At 52.6% G+C, this 16,444-nt stretch overlaps 2 protein-coding genes across 4 annotated transcripts in view; one reads left to right on the top strand and one right to left on the bottom strand.

Moving 5' to 3' along the window:
- Nucleotides 1–2,844: 2,844 nt before the first annotated feature.
- On the bottom strand, nt 2,845–8,000 carry SOX8 (SRY-box transcription factor 8). Its single transcript, XM_071444895.1, has 3 exons — nt 7,312–8,000; nt 5,948–6,186; nt 2,845–5,262 (listed from the first exon to the last, which is right to left on the bottom strand). Exons 1-3 carry the CDS (start codon nt 7,752–7,754, stop codon nt 4,529–4,531), a joined length of 1,416 nt encoding a protein of 471 aa, XP_071300996.1. The 5' UTR covers nt 7,755–8,000; the 3' UTR covers nt 2,845–4,528.
- A 6,265-nt stretch (nt 8,001–14,265) lies between these two features.
- LMF1 (lipase maturation factor 1) overlaps nt 14,266–16,444 on the top strand; it is a 139,978-nt gene continuing 137,799 nt past the window's right edge. The window contains exon 1 of one of the 3 annotated variants that reach the window (XM_071444891.1): nt 14,266–14,494. In XM_071444891.1, coding sequence (XP_071300992.1) covers nt 14,281–14,494 — 214 coding nt within the window. In that variant the 5' untranslated portion in view covers nt 14,266–14,280. The remainder of the gene's footprint in view (nt 14,495–16,444) is intronic. The other 2 variants (XM_071444892.1, XM_071444893.1) reach the window with 2 other exon arrangements.

Genomic DNA, 16,444 nt, shown 5'->3' with positions numbered 1-16,444 from the left:
TGGCCACCAAACCCTCTCACAGGCTCAGATGTGCCTCTCCTGCTCCCAAATCCCTCTGGCAGCGAAGCTCTGCCCTCCCAGGATCAGCTGGAAAAGGCTTTTCCTGTATCCCAAATGACATCACATCTCCAGGCATTTTTATTTTATATTTCTTTATTTCTTTTTTTTTTTTTTTTTTTTTTTTTTTTTTTCCCCAAATCCCAGGCACAGAGAAGATACAGCCCTGGGAATATAAAGGTGGCAGAGGGAAGAGGTCGATGCAGGGGCAGGGACATCCCTGTGTGGAAGTTTATTAAAGCTCAAGGCTGTCATGAAAATGCCTTTTAATCATTTCTTTGCAAGTCTACAAAAAAAAAAAAAAGAAAAAAATATTCAACAGGAGTTGATGTCACTCCAGAAAAAATTAAAACAAGGAGGATGGGAAGGGACTTCTTTTCCAGCCTGCAGAAAAGAATGTGGATATGGTCTATAAAATTAATTTCCTCTTTCTTGCTAACTAGCACTGTCTGAGCTAAACAGCAACACTCTTTATTCCCTACTTCCAGAAATAAAATGGAGGGACTTTTCTCACCCGTGGATTCCTGCAATTATCTTGAGAAGCCTTTTTTGTTGGCAGCCAGGGGTCAAAAGGCAGCCCTGGTTTCACCTGATCTCATTGACTCTGCAGAGCCACCAGCCCCGAGCAGGGACACACAATGCTGCCATTCAGCCTGGAAAACTCCTGGAAAATCCTTCTCCTCCCTCAGCCTGAGCAGCAAAGGGAAGGGGAGGACAAAACGTGGAAATGCGGCAGTAATTTCTGATTAAAATTATCTTTTTTTTGGGGCAAAAGCTCATCTGTGTTTTCCTGTCAAATGGGAAATCGAGAGGAAGTGTAAACTGAGGAGTAGGGAATGAAATTTGGGAGATCTTGGGGACGTCCAGCTCCCCTTAAACCCTGAGTTTTAGCCCTGGGTTATCCAGGATGCTGCATTTTACCTGCCTGGCTCCTTCCTGAACATCCATTCTGCCGCATCCCTGAGTTTCATCCCCAGCCCCTCAAAACCCCTGGAGCTGTTCCCTGGAATTGCTCCAGGAGCTCTCCAGCACCCCAGCCCTGGCAGGGTCCAAGGCCAGGTTGGAAGGAGCATCCTGGGACAGTGGAAGTTGTCCCTGCCCAGGGTGGGACCAGGATGAGCTTTTAGGTCCTTTCCAACCCAAACCATTCCAGGATCTGGTGATTCCAAAGCTCCCATCGCCCCTTGGACCTGTGGAATGGATCTATAATATAGAATTATGATATCTAAAACCAGGATTGGATTTGCATGATCCTTGTGGATCCCTCCCAGCCCCAATTCCACCATAAAATACAATACAGTTCTATATTCAAATATACAATTCAATTACCTTATTTCTGTAAATGCCAGTAAAAATTCAATTTATTTTCGCAAAGCTTAGGGGAAGTAAAACCAAATGCAGCCACAGGAAGTGGATTTAGAACCTGCCTGGCTGGGAAGTGCAATCCTTGGGATGAGAGCTCCACACTCACCCTGCAGCTCCTGGCTGGGACAAGGACGAGGCACTGGGAGAAGGGGAAGGAGACAGGGATCCATCCTGGATGCACAGAGCCCCCTCCCCGTGCTCTGCCAGGCACCAGGCATGCTTCAGTGCCATCTTTGATATTTTGGGGTGATTTTCAATTTTTTAATGTAGTTTTTTTGGGTGATTGACCATTTTATCTCACACGGATATTTTAATTTTTGTTTTTATCAGCCACCAACGAAGCCCCTCCAAGCTGTACCACCAAACATCCAGCAGAAAGCAAAGATCACCCCCAAAACCATTCCCACCTCACCTTTTATTTCCTTTTCCCCCTCACGGCGTGCTGGTTTGGAGGCAAACCCCAGCCTGGAGGGCAGAGCCAAAACTCTTCCATTTTCCAGGCATAAATCAGGATTAAAATCAGGGAAATCTGCAGAGTCACAGGAGGAGGAGGAGGAGGGAGGGAAGGGAAAGGAATTACGCTGCACTTTGGCTCCGGCTGGGATGAAATCCCCCTGCCAGGAGCTCTGGAAAGGAGCACGGAGAAAATGGTGTCGCCTTCCAGCCCCTCTTGGCAGAGGCTGCAAACACCAAATTCCGCCCGGGATTCTGCTCCCCGGCCCTCCTCCACGGGCTGCAGCTTCATTAATTGTCATCACATTTATCCCCCTTCTTCTTCCAGCCTCTTCTCCCAAGCACGGAGGGCTGGAATTCCCCAATCCCAATTTTGTTTTGGTTTTTCCTCCTCCCAGGTTGGGATCCCCTTTGCTGCCTGAGCAGACAAAAGCAGGACAGGGAGGGGATGTTTGCTGCAAGAAAGCAAAATAAAAGTTACAGATGTAACAACGTTAATGACCGTGTTGAAAAACGAAATACACCAAGCCTGACATGCAACGTGTAATTTGGTTGCTCTCCTAACTCAGAGGGATTTATGCACCAGGGCTCAGCAAGCAGAAAAGGGAATTTCTTCCTGTAAATTCCCTACAGAAGGAAAATCAGCTGGGGCTAAAGCCTTGCAAACCCGGCCTCGTGTGAGCAGCCCGAAATCCTCTGAAATCCTCAGGATTATGGGCATGGAAATGCCCTTCTTAAAAGGAAAAATCAAATTAATTTATCTGTATTTCAAAAAAAAAACTGCAAAGAAACAAAAAAAGCACAGGGAAAAGGAGTGAGGGAAAAAAAATTCCAGACTAAAAGGGAAATAAATCCTTGATGAAAATATTTTATTCTGAAGATTCCATCGCCTTCCAAGCTGTTTTCCCAGTTTTTTTTTTTCCCAGGCACAGAAAACAGGCTCAAGCAGAAAGAAAACAGAACACGTCCTTGATAAAAAGCACTTTTTAATTTTATCAAATGGATCTGTACAAAAGTTAGCATTGCTTAGTCAGAAGCGAGTGAAGAGAACAGATCAGTAACAACCAAAAAGTCTTTCAAACTTTATACAGAAAAATAGATTGCATAAAAATGAGCTTTTTTTGTCTTTTCCCCCAGCCCAGCGTGTCCCTCCCTCCCCCGCCACGAAAGGAAATATGCAAAAAAATATTTTTTAGAAAAAAGAGTAGGAAACGTAGAAAAGGTAAAAAGATGAATAACCTCTGAAAGGTGGGTTTAGATTTACAAAGGCTTTTAAAGGCACGAGTTCCCATAAAATAGATGGTTATTTATATGCTCAGCATACAATGGAAGAAGTAGAAATATATCAATGAAATATTAGTCTAAAAACTAAGTACCCTAAACCCATTTTTTTAGTGGAGGAGATTTTAGTTTCACAGCTTGATGGATGATATCTGGTCCCTAGAAGCCAAAATTAAAGCAGAAGTCGCTCGTTTCTCGTGGAATTACAGCTCCTTTAAAGTAGTCCTGGTTCTGAAAGCCTCCGAAGACTCCTGAAATCCGATTTTAACGGCCCAAAACAGGTGGCCAGAAAATCACCTGCCCTTTTCAGGCAGCATTTGAGCCTCCCAGTTGAGTTAGTAATTCCCCCCCTCGTTATTTGACATTCCCATTGGAGTTTCCAGGCAGATTCCTTCAGTCCCTCTCTCCAGCACGGCTCCTGCAGCGGTTCCAAAATGAAAAAAACCCAAAAACCAAGGAAAATCTATAGACTCATAACACCAGTTTATTGGATCATCTCCACTATTTTTTTAGGCTCCCTCCCCCATCTTAAAAATCTTTTAAAAATTCTACTTTTTTTTTTTTGTTTTGCACAAAATGACTTCATTAATTAAAAGACAAAATAATACAGAACATAAATACATATTTAACAGATTAAAAAAAAAAAAACAAAACCAAAAACATTTGAAGCTTCCAAAAACAAAAAAAAAACCCCCAAAACAAAATGTTAATTACAGCCAAACCTTGCTTAGAAGAACTCCTGACTAAAAAAAAAAAATAAAATAAATCAACAAACACTTCAGACACTGAATTGGTTGGTCCCATCAGACTCTTCCCACGGGATTTTTCTGGGATTTCGGGGCTCATCCCTGTTCGTCCCACTGAGTTCCTGCCCTCAAGGTTGGTCCGTTCCTCACATTGCAATAGACCCTGAAAGTCTCAAACAGCTTTTTGTAGTTGTTTTGTCTCCCCCCCACCTCTCTCTCTCCACATTTTGCACTTGGCCAAACTTCCAGGCCGAGCGAGTTCGGCTCAGTCCAACATTTTGTCCTTCATTTACTCAAAAGGCATCGCTGGTCCTTTTCCTTTTGTTTTTATTTTTACCTCTTGCTTGATTTTTTTTTTTTTTTTTACATTTTCTGTCCTTTGTTTGGTGGGTTGTTTTTTTTTTTAGTTTTTTTGAATTACTTAAATCCTACGAATCAAAGAAAAAAAAAAAATAAGAACAGAGCTCTGTCCTTTCAAGGGGGGGGTGGGAGTTTCGAAGCAAGGTGGCGACCAGCAGAAAGTTCCCAGCGGCTCAGGAGGCACTTTGGAACACTCCACGCTCTTCCTCCTCATTCCTTCATTAGTGCATAATTCCAGGGGAGCCTCGGGAGGCTCGGGGAATCCTTTAAGGCCTGGTCAGCGTGGTGTAGACGGGCTGCTCCCAGTTGGCGGTGGGGCTGTGCGCCGGTGGGATGGACAGCCCGTTGAGGATGGGGGTGGCGTAGGGGCGGCGCGAGGAGTGGAAATAGGGGTACTGGTAGAGGCTGGAGGCGTAGCCGGGGTAGGGGTTGTAGTAGTTGGAGCTCTGCAGGTCCGTGTAGTCGCACTGGGAGCTGGAGAAGGAGGCGGCGGCGGTGGCGGCCGGGGCGGCCGAGGTGGCGCAGGCCTGGCCGCCGTAGGAGCCGTAGGAGTCGGAGTGCGCCGGGGAGCCGTGGGGCTGCTGCTCGCTGTAGTGGCTGGGGCTCAGCTGCTCCGTTTTGATGTGAGGCCGCTGCTGCTGGCTCGGCTCGGGGGCTGCGGGCGAGGCCGCGGCCGGGCTCTTGTGAGTCCACACCTGCGCGGCCGCGCCCGAGTGCGCGTACGAGGCGCCGTACGAGGAGGCGGCCCCGGGCCCGTGCTCGGCCGGCAGCGCCGCGTGGCCGTTCAGGGGCAGGTACTGGTCGAACTCGTGCACGTCGAAGGTCTCCATGTTGTTGATGACCTCGCTGCTGAGCTCCGAGATGTCCACGTTGCTGAAGTCGATGTTCTGGCGGCCGCTCTCCACCAGGCGCCGGCCCTCGTGCTTCAGCTCCTGCTTGCCGCCGTGGTGCAGGTCGGTTTTGGGGGTGGTGGGCGGCGTGGGGGGTCCGTGGGGCTGGCCTGGGGATGGAGGGACAGCGAGGTTTCAGCAGTGACCACAGAACACCCGACTCCTTCACCGTTCAATAAATGGGTTTCACCCGTCTGCTATCGCTCTCTTTGGGGATTTAAATCTGCGGCACCGTGTCGGACAGGGAACGTCCACCCCTGTGACCGCATCCCCCCTGGGATGAGCCTCCCACATGGGACATGGGATCAAGCTGGGAGCCCATCAGGATCACTGTGGGACACAGCAGGACACCCTGGCAGCACCAAGTCCCCCCAAGGGGTGCATTCACAGAGTGAATGGAGCTCATGCTCTCCCTGAGGGTCCCGAGACAGAGGGAGCCAGGGCCATGATCCCAGCAGGGTCTGAGGCTGCAGGACATTCACAGCGCTTCCAGAATCTGTCAGCACACCAATTCCCAGCAGCTCTGCCCCGGGACCCTACTCCCCAGGCACCCTTATTAGCCCACCATACAAATAATTAGCCCAGAATAATTCATTCTCCCCATGCAGGGACACTGGGATCCCGGTGCTTTGGCATTCCCTACTGGACAGCCAGCTCTAAGAGCACTCACTAAGGAAAACCACGGCCACGCTCCCAAGCACAGCTCGTGGGACAACAACTCCTGCACGGTGGGAAGCAGCGGGATCGCATCCCACCCGCCAGGGCACGGGGATCAGCGGGAATGCCGCCCTTTACCTGCGTGCTCGCCGTGGTGGTGGGAGTCGGCCATGCCCCCCAGCCCCGTGTCGGCCTTGTAGAGCTGAGTGCCGGCGTGGTGGCTGAGCTCAGCCCCCGAGTCCGAGTCGCTCTGCCCGGCTTTGACGCTTTTCCTCCTCCGGGGCTGGTATTTGTAATCCGGGTGATCCTTTTTGTGCTGCACCCTGAGCCGCTCGGCTTCCTCCACAAAGGGACGTTTCTCGTTCTCGCTCAATAAACTGGTTTTTGGGGGGGGGGGGGTTGGTTGTTTTAGTGAGGAAGAGAGGGGAAAAAAATAAAAAAGCCAAAATTAGGATCTTTTCCTTAGAAGTTTTCTTCTTGTTTTTAGACTCGCACATCCCCACTTCCCATGCGCGGATCCGAGCACTCGGCAAGTTAACTACAAAATTAATTTGCTGTGGTAAAAAGGAGTTAAAATCCACGGCAAAAAAAATGGATTAAAATACCAACTACAGCAGCATGAAAAACCCGACCACTATGGACGGGGTAACTGGGCAAAACAAAATCCCCCTTCCACATTTCTAACACAATTACAAAACACAATTCCCATGTTTGCCCTGCAAATGCCACCCCCTCACCGCCGCAAACATTTCCAGCTTTGTTTGGTGCTTACAAAGAAACCACCAAGGCACCAGGGATGGGATTATTGCTTTCCAAACTCTCTGCCCCCTGCCCACACCTCTCTTTGCAAACTCTCGGAGAGGCTCAAACCGCAGCGGGAGCATCGCTGGCCCGAGCGGGCAGGAAAAGATGGGAATTAGGTACAGGCAGACACCACGGGATAAACCACACGGAGAAAAGTGGCTCGGGGAAGAGCCTTGGAAAGCAAAGCGGGCTCGGATGCTGCTCAGCAAATAAAAGTTTGCATCCCCGGGCAGCACTGAGCAGATAAGCAGGGAAATTAGGAAGCTCGTTAAAATAACTGCTAAAAAATGAGTTTAGCTGCGTTTATAGCTTGTAAAGCATCAAGCGAGCCAAAAAGAAAAAGAAATTAGGAAAAACCATAAAACAAGTCATTAAAAAGTCTCATCGCGTGGGAATGGAGAAGCCGCAGGCAAGGGAAGGGCTTGTGCATCTCCGAGATGGAGCAGGGAAAATCCACCCGCGGCAGGAGCGAGGGTGCCCAAGCCCCTGCACGGGGGATTTTTCGGAGCAGGGGCCGCTGTGTCCTTCGCGGCGCGCCGGGATGCTCGGGGAGGGGATGGTACCTCCCTTGGGATGGCTCCGAGAACCCCAGAGTAACAAAAACAAAGCGGGCAGAAGCTTTACAGCAGCGCTGGGAGGGGGAGTCCGGCCGCGCAGCCCCGCGGAGGACGCGGCGCGGGGGTCGGGTCGGGACTCACCGCCAGAGCTTGCCCAGGGTCTTGCTGAGCTCGGCGTTGTGCAGATGCGGGTACTGGTCCGCCAGCTTCCTGCGGGCGGCCTGCGCCCACACCATGAAGGCGTTCATGGGCCGCTTGACGTGCGGCTTGGCTTTGAGCGATCCGTTGCCGCGGACGGGCATGGGCACCAGGCTCCAGTCGTAGCCCTTGAGCACCTGCGAGACGGCGTCGCGGATGCAGGCGGGGAAGCGCTCGTCCACCTCGGCCGCGTCCACCTTGGCTCCCAGCGCGGCGGCGCCCGGCGGGCGCGGGGCGGGCGCGGGGGCGCAGCCCAGCCCCTCGGAGCCGGCGGGGGAGAGCGGCGAGTCCGAGTCCGAGTCCACGTGGGACATGGAGCTGGTGGTGCCCGCGGGGCTGCACGGAGCCTCCAGCGCTTTGTCGTGCTCCTCGGTCATGTTGAGCATCGGCGGGCGGCAGAGCCGGGCCGGCCGCGCGCTGTGCCCGCCCGGGGTTGGAGGGGGGGGGGGGCCGCGCACCCTCCGCGGGGCGCCGCGGAAAAATAAGTAAAAGCAATAAGTTCGATAAGGAAAAAAAAGACACGAAACGCTCAAAACTCAGCTCAGAATCCGCGCTACACCCCTCGCTCCGCAGCCGGTCCTGCCGCCGCTGCCCCGCGCTGCCCGCGCCGCGCTCCACGTCCAGTGCGAAACGGGGCCCCTGGCAACAAGTTACTTTAAGGGCAGGGCGAGCGGCCCCGCCTCCGCCGCCGCTCGCCATTGGCGGAGAGGGCGCTGTGATTTGCATAAGGGGCGTGGCTCCGCACGGCGGGCCCGTGCCGCCCGCCCGCCGCCTCAGAGCTCCCGCTCCGCCGGCCGGAGCCGCCGCCAGCCCGGGGTCCCGCTGCCGCCCGGGCCCGGTGGATGCCGCCCGGGCCCGCCACCCGCCGCTGTTCCGGCTCCCTGCTCCAGCTGCCTCTTTCGGCTCCTCTGTGCTTTTCCCGCTGCAAATCGTCCGGGCGCTTCACCGCCGCGCGGTACTGGCGGGGACCCCCCGACGGTGGGGATGTGTTTCACGCTCCGGTGTGCAGCCGGGGTCCCGGTTTTCTAGCGGGGTACCGGGCAGCGGGTGCGGGATGGAGCGGCCGCGTCCTTTTCCCAGCGCCGCGGAACGGGGGTGGCAGAGCGGCAGCGGCTCCGGGACGGCGGAGCGGTGCCGTGGGACCGCCGGTTTTATTTTGTTTTATTTTATTTTATTTTATTTTAAATCCCTTTTTCCAGGTGTTTTCGGGGCGGTCGGTGCGTGGCCGGGCGGGCTGAGCTCCCTGTGTGTCCCCCGTAGCCCATCCCGGTGCCCCCGGGCCGGGCGCTCCCGCAGCCCCGAGCGCGTCGCTCCGGCCCCGCTCTCTCCAACGGGCGAATAACGGAGGAAATCGGGGAATCGCTGGAAAAAAGCGACACGAGACCCTCCGTGTCCCCTCCCCGACTGTCCCTCCTCTTTTCCCGCAGCCTTCCCGCTGCGGGCTCCATCCCGAGCACCGGGAAGCGCCCGGGAGGTCCCGGCCGGAGGAGGATGCGGCACCTCGGGGTGAGCCTTTGGATGGGGGAAAAAGGGAGGGTGACCCCCAAAATCTCACCCGCCAGTTTAAGCTGTCCCTTTCCGAGCCAGCCCTGCTCTTCCAGCATTTCTTGGGAGCATTTGATTTTAATTATCCGCGGAGTTCAGCCTTCTAATTGCGACTGGGAGGGGGAAATAAAAGCAACTCCCCAAATTCAAGTTTTATCTGCTGCTTCCCCCCGGAAAAATAGAGGGTCACGATAGATTGGCAGGGGGAAAATAAGAAATCAGGCTTCAAGCATTGCAGCGTTTAAAAAGTACCAGGAACATGGTGGTTTTTGTTTAATTACTGTGATGTGTAATAAATAAACCGTATGCTTTGAATTTAAATGTGCTTAAACATTTGTCTGCCTTCTATGTGAAAATTAATTTGTTCTCTCAAATGGCAAAACAGGATTTAATTTCTTTTTTTTTAAACCCCAAACTGTAATTTTTCCAGTTTTCAGCTTTCTGTTTGCAGCATGACATATTTGAAATACAATTTTACAAAGCATCTTTAAAAGAAAAATTATTTTAAGTCTCAAGGCAAACTAAATACATTGGACTTGCTAATTGAATAATTGAAATTTTCTTCTAAAATTTAATGAGATTGGGGATGAGTTTATGTTTCCCTGGGCTGTGGATTGGTGACTTTGCAATGCTGTTGGACACTTGGGAAAACCTTTTTTCCCCTCTCCTGTGACCCATAATTAATGCATATTCCTATAAATCCTGTCTCATTAGGCAATTTACCTTGACTCACAGAATTCCAGTGTTTCATCTGTTTTATCCAGGGGTGAGTCCGAGCAATAATCACTATTTTTAGTCCATTTTTTCCCAATCCAGCCCCTCCTGCGGAGCACCTTCCTCGGAAGATCCCAACCTCAGTGCGTGACTGAGGCTGGGAAGGGATTTGTGGGATGCTCGGAGTTTTGGAGGTAGGAATGGGAACAAGAACCCCTTTTTTCTGCTCCCTGTCTTCAGCTCCAAAGATTCCTGCAAAAGAAGCCCCCAAGGACAGGAGGAATTACAGACTTTGGTTTTCTTCCCTGCTCGCTGCTGCCTTCCAGGGCTCCCCAGGCTTGCCTGAGGCAGGGAATTGCACATCCCAGCCCACAGGCTTGAATTCCTCTTTGTGCAGCACAGGTAGAAGGAGGAAGGTGACTTTGGGTGGTTGTTTCCTCTCGTTCCAGAGATGGGCTCGGGGATGAGGCCGTGCCTGGGAGCGGGGCAGGGAACGTGTCCTGCTGCACGTCCCCAATCCCGCACCGACCATTCCGCGTTCCCGAGTCACTCCTGGGGGATGGAGCGCAATTCCCTGGCCTCACACAGCCAGAACGCAGGGAAAGGAGGGAGCTGGAGCACCTGGAAGTGCTCAGGAGCTCTGGTTTCCTGAGAAGTTCACTCAGCCATGAAATGGAATGAGATAATGCCCGGGGAACAAGTGGGTTCAAGTGGGGCTGTTTGTCCCGCGGGGTCTCGTGGCTGGATTTTTGTATGACAAAGGATGGGGATGTTTGCCCAGGGATGGGCACGGGCTGGAGCTGCAGGGCAGGATCCCACAGGCCTGACACAGCAGGCCCTGACATCAGCATTCCCAGGAAAAGGGTGCAGATCTTGGAGGGAACAACCCAGGTTCCTGTGGCCCAGTGGAGCCTTTAGGAGTGCACCCAGTTTAGAGCGGATTTGGGGGAACAGATCCAGCTCTTCCTGACAGAGTGGGCACGGCAGAGGTTGATATTTAGAATATTGCTTCATTTTCTGACGTGGCCTCTGAGAAAGTTCCTGGCCAGCTCAGGCAGTGTTTCTGGGAATCAGGCAGTAAATCCAAGGTCTGTGTGCCTGGCTCCATCACACTCCCACTTGGGAATCCTCAGCACCCCTGTGGGATGGAGGCTGTTCCCCATCCCATCCCAGTTCCTCTGTTCCATACCCCTTCCTCCTGCAGGAATAAGAGCGTGTGTGCGTTGGCTCCAGAGCAGGCAGAGCCCTGCTCATGCCAGGAAGGAAAAATTTCCTTTCCAGTGGCAGCCAGGGAAGGCATTTCTAGAGGATGAGAGCACGTGGAATCTCTGGAGCCCGTGGATGTGCTCTGGGATGCAGGATCAAAACCCACCCGTGTCTGAATTACACATTAAATGTTAGATGTTGGCACAGGATCTCTTCTTTCCTCCTGCACAGCACAGCCTGGGTGGCATCTTTTCAAAATAATGGGGATTACTGTGATTAATTATGATTATTGTGATTATTCATTGCTTGTCCTGTGGCACCACTTAAGGATCCCTCTTCTGAACCAGCCCTTCCTCATTAACCTGCACAAATACATGAGAAAAAAAAGGTGATTCTTCCTCTAAAAATCCTTTCCAGCCTTAATCCTGGAGTTAAAGACCAGACTTCCACAGGGAAAATTGGGGATTTTAAAGGGAAGAATTATTGCTGCTGGAAAAAAAAAATGGCTTAGCAGAAGGAAGCTCCTGAATTCTCTGTGAGGTGCCCACGTCCCCTTCAGCAAGCGCAGCTGAGCGCTCGGTGTGTGCCTGCATTATCCACAGCTGCATGTCTGTTCCCTTCAGAGCAGCCCCCCGTGCTCATGCTGCCTCCCAAGCTCCTGATTTCAGCTTTCTCTGCTCCCTTTCAGCCCAAATCCTGGCAGCCAGAGGGGAGAAAGGCCGGAGCTGAATGAACACAGAGCGATTTCGGGTGCCAGGGCCAGCCAGCGGGGTTGGGGTGCTGCTGGGGACAGCTGCTGGCTGCTGTGACAGTGAAGGCTTGTTCCCCTGACACTGCTGCAGCTGGTTTGGAACACAGCAAAATAGGGGACGTGGCGCTGGGGGTGGCTTGGTGAATGGAGATGAGCATCAATGATGCCCCTGCCCGCCTGGCATTCATCAATCGCCTTCCCCTGGGGGCTTGAAAGGCTCCAAAGCTCGCTCTGAAATATCTTGTCTGAGTTATTTTTGCACTGTTTTCTTTCCTCAAGTCGCCAGATAAAAATCAAAGAAGAAATCAAGAAGGGAGCAGAAGAGCCAGCACAGGTGATGGTCCCCACAAAGGGATTTGTGCGATCACAGAGTATCTGAGCTGGGAGGGACACACAAAGGTCCTCGAGTCACATTTGGGACAGAAAAGACGTCATTTGGTGTCCTAATCAACTGGTTTATCACATGTTTTTCTTCCTAGCCTGAATCATCTTCCAGGAAAGCCTTCCACTGCCTGTTATGTGAATTGAGTCCTTTTCAGTTTCACACATTTCTGCTGGTTTAGGCTTAAAATTCACAGCTTGTCCTGTTGGAAGGTGCTCCTGGTCCACGACTGGCACATCTCAGAGTGACCCTCGGCAATGAAACCTGACCCAGCTCAGCATTCCCCTCCCAGCCCCAATTACTCTTCCCTTTTTGCTAAACTTTAGCCTAAACTCTCCACTTTCCCGCAGTAATTTCCTCAATTATCCAGTTTGTTTTACAGACACCTCCGTTTAATGTAGAATTTGCTGTAAAAGACCCCACAAAGGAAACCATTAGCTCCCGTCTATTTAAATTTTCCTCTCCAAACCTCGTGGCCGATCCAGAACTGCAGTATTCCAGTGGCCTTTAACAAACAGCTGATTTTTCCTTCCCTATACAATGCACCATTATGTGGCATTTTTTCTGGTTTTTTTTTTCCTAAGGAGAACAATGCGAGCAGCAGTGATGGGAAACTGGAAAAACAAAAGAGGCATTTAGAAAGGACTGGTTTAGAGGCTGGGAAGTGTTGAATAATGTTACACCTGATAGCAGATGCTTTCTCAGCAACCAGCACCGAGGTGTTTACTAAGGGGATACTCAACGTATGTTTATGTTCAAAAATACTATTTATGAGCTCCATGCAGCCAAGTGTTTGATGTCTGTAAATTATGTAAAGTAAAAATCATGGTGGTATCATAAGTAGTGAATTTAGATGGGATTTTAGGAGGAAATCCTTTCCTGTGAGGGTGGAAGGGGCTGGGATGGAAATCCTAGAGAAGCTGTGGCTGCCTCTGGGTCCCTGGAAGTGTCCAAGGCCAGCTTGGATGGGGCTTGGAGCAACCTGGGACAATGGAAGGTGCCTAAAATTGGAACTGGATGAGATTTAAGGTCCCTCCCAACCCAAACCATGCTGTGATTCTATGAGAAAAACCTGAGGAATTGAACTTAAAATGCACTTAAATTCCCCAGCCCAGGCAGGGTCGCCTGGAGCAGGTGACACAGGAATGTGTCCAGGCGGCTTTGGGATGTCTCCAGAGAGGGAGATCCACACCCTCCCTGTTCCACGGCCCTGCCACCTCCATGCAAACCAGTTCTTCTGTAAATTGAGGTGGAATTTGTTGTGTTAATCTGTCCTGAGCTCGGCCGATCCGAGCATGGTGCTGACAACTCCAAGGTTGTGGATTCAATGTGAGCCATTCACTGAAGGGACCCTATCATCCTTGCCAGTCCCTTCCAAACCAGAATATTCTGCAATTTGGATTCTGATTTAGCTTAGGATATCACTGTACATCCTGTCACGGAGCACCACAGAACAGAGCCCGGCATCATCCCCCAAAACCCCTTGGAAATATTTTAATAGATGTGATCCCCTCTCACCTTCCCTCCTCCAGCCCGCCCCAGCTCCCGCAGCCTCATCACAGAGACGCTCCAGCCTCCTCACACCTCCGCAGCCGCGCTGACCGCTTACTTTATTTTATTTTTTAATTTTTAAATAAAACTTTGCATTTTCTCGCCGGTTCGCAGAGAATTATCCCCGTCTTCCCCCTGGTTTTCCCCGTCCCCGCCGTGTCCCCTCACGTCCCTCTCCGCCGGGCCGCACACGCTCGCTGTCCCCGACACGGCGGCGCCGCTTTGAGGAGCAGTCTGTCAGTTCCTTCCCATTTCTGCCCTTTTTGCCCCATTTCTGCCAGTTCCCCCCCATTTCTGCTCTTTTTGCCTCATATCTGCCCGTTTTGCCCCGTTTCTCCCCGTCCCCGCCGTGTCCCCTCAAGTTCCGCCCCGCCGGGCCGCACACGCTCGCTGTCCCCGACACATCTGCCCCACTTTGAAGAGCAGTCTGTCGGTTTCTTCCCATTTTTATCAGTTTCTCCCCCGTTTCTGCCCTTTTTGCCCCATTTCTGCCCGTTTCTCCCAATTTCTCCCCATTTCTGCCCTTTTTGCCCCGTTTCTGCCCGTTTTGCCTCATTTCTCCCCGTTTTCTCCCCGTCCCCACCGTGTCCCCTCACGTCCCGCTCCGCCGGGCCGCACACGCTCGCTGTCCCCGACACAGCGGCGCCGCTATGCAGCGCGTTCTCCCCATTTCTGCCCGTTTTTCCCCATTTCTGCCCGTTTTTCCCCTATTTTTCTCCCGTCCCCGCTGTGTCCCCTCACGGCCCGCCCCGCCGGGCCGCACATGCTCGCTGTGCCCGACATGGCGGCTCCCAGCGCGGGGCTGCGCCAGCGCGGCCCGGGCCGGGCCGGAGCCCCCGATGCAGCTCCCGGAGCGGCCCCCGCTGCATCCCCCGAGCCCCCCGAGGCCGGGCTCGCTGCCGCGGCCCCGCCGCTCTCCCCGGGCACCTTCTGGCTGACCCGCATCGTGCTGCTGCGCTCCATTGCCTTCCTGTACTGTGAGTGCCGGGCGGGCGCTGATCCCCCCGCGGTGTCCCCGAGCGGTGCCCGGGGACGGCTGGAGCTGTGCCAGGGAGGGCTGGGGGAGAGCAGGGAGAGGTTTTCCCGTTTTCGCATCCCCCGAGGGTGCTGGGGCACTGAGCAGGCTCCCCAGGGAATAAGCACATTCCCAAGGCTGCCAGAGGAGCCCTTGGACACCGCTCCCAAGCACGTGGTGACATCCTTGGGGATGTCCCGTACAGGAATAGCGGCTGGACCCGACGATCCTTGCAGGACCTTCCCACTTGGGAATATTCTATGATTTTATGACCATTGTGGGTCCCTTCCAGCTCTGCATATTCCATGATTCTTTTCTTGCCCAGTCCCACTTTCCTGGTGGACTGGGGATGGCTGGATGGGGTTGGTGATGCTGGAAGCCGGTGGAGCTGGAAGGAGAACTTTGCTCACACCACAAGGCTGGTACCTCTCAGCAGAGCTGCTCGAGGCTGTTCATCCTTTCCCTTCAAGATGTGAGCTCACAGTGCAAGAGAGGCACTCTTTGTCCTATAGCAGGACTGCAGGGACAGATGCCATCCCTGGGCACCAACACCACCAGCAGCCAGGACTTGGAGTCAACATGACCTTAAAATATTCCACAGTGAAAGCAGTTTCCAGCCTCTGCCGTGCTCCTTTGCCTCTCGCTTTGGCACTGAGAGCTGTGCTCAGAGCCCACTGGTGCTCCGCTTAAAAATATTTACAGTGAAACCGAAACTGACAAGTAACACACTACGGTACAAATTCTAAACTTGCCCCAGATTTGTCCACAGAATCGTTAGAATTTGTAGCCTGCCAGCCTGCTTAGATTATTTTGCATCAAAACCATGCAGAAGTTGTAGTTTCGTATGGCTTTGACACGCGCTCTGGTTCTAGTTTGGTTTCAGCTCTCGGTGAAATGCGAGGTTATGACTCTTTCAGTCAAAATGAAAGCGATTCTGATATTCCCCCGTGTGTAAATCCAGGCTGCTGAGTTTCCCGTGGCTCAGTTTGCAGTTTCCTTATGAAAAACTGATTAGTGCTCTGTGCTGTGCCTTCGGTGGAGGCTGCTGCTGCCCAGGGGTGGATTTGGGGTGATAAATGTGCCACGCCTGGCACCAAAGGGGGTCAGGGGGGTGGGAAGGGAGCAGGGGCTGGCAGGAGGGGTGGGAATTGGTGGAAATCAAAGGTGTGGGACCTTGTGGTGAGTGGGACACCTGGGACAACGAGGTGGGGAACAAGGATCTGATTGGGTTCAGGTGAGTTACCGGTGGAAGCGATTGAAACTGATGGGCTGCAGGAGAAAAGGAGACTGGGAGGGGCTGAGCCACAGGGTAGAGCTGAGTTTGCAGGCTGGTGAGTAAGTGTGGGCTGCTGAAAAAGAAGGTGAATTTTTTTTGTGGTTTTTTTAAGTGGGAGAGAGGAGTGGGAATGGCTGAAAGTCAGGGGGAGACCCCAAAATGCCTCTATAGTGTGAGGTGAGGAAACCTTTTGGAGAGTGGGGTGGCAGAGGGAGAGTTGGGGGTACTGGAGCTGGAAGGAGCAGGGCAGGCGAATGTTTTTGTCCCTCGTTAGGGGAAGAGGTGGAGGAGAGGAAAAGTTCACCTGCTTGTTGTGCAACTTGTGCTTGGCTGTGCTCAGGCCCTGGGGAGTTCTGCTGCTGGTTTGGGGTGAGCCAAATGAACCAAAGCCAGGAAGCTGGGCCTGGTTTGAGACAGGTCACATTCCTACAGGCAGCAGGGCTGAGGCTGGCAGTGCAGGAGAGGTGCCCCACAAGAATTTGTGGGGTGGAAAGCGCTTGTTGTGTGCGAGCTGGAGAGGTTGCGAGCGGGCAGATTCCCTCTGGATGCTCCAGTGGGAAGGAGGGCTGCCCTTTGATCTCTTTGGAGTGCCTGGCTTTAAAAACAGCAGAAAACAATTCCGTGCCTCGGTGCCAA

The sequence above is a fragment of the Agelaius tricolor genome, unplaced genomic scaffold (genome assembly GCF_023055355.1).
Source record: "Agelaius tricolor isolate 1412-34295 unplaced genomic scaffold, bAgeTri1.0.p SCAF_19, whole genome shotgun sequence".
NCBI classification, from domain to species: Eukaryota; Metazoa; Chordata; class Aves; order Passeriformes; family Icteridae; genus Agelaius; species Agelaius tricolor.
The sequence above is the reverse complement of the archived record's forward strand: the minus strand, read 5'-3'. Positions and strand labels throughout refer to the sequence as shown.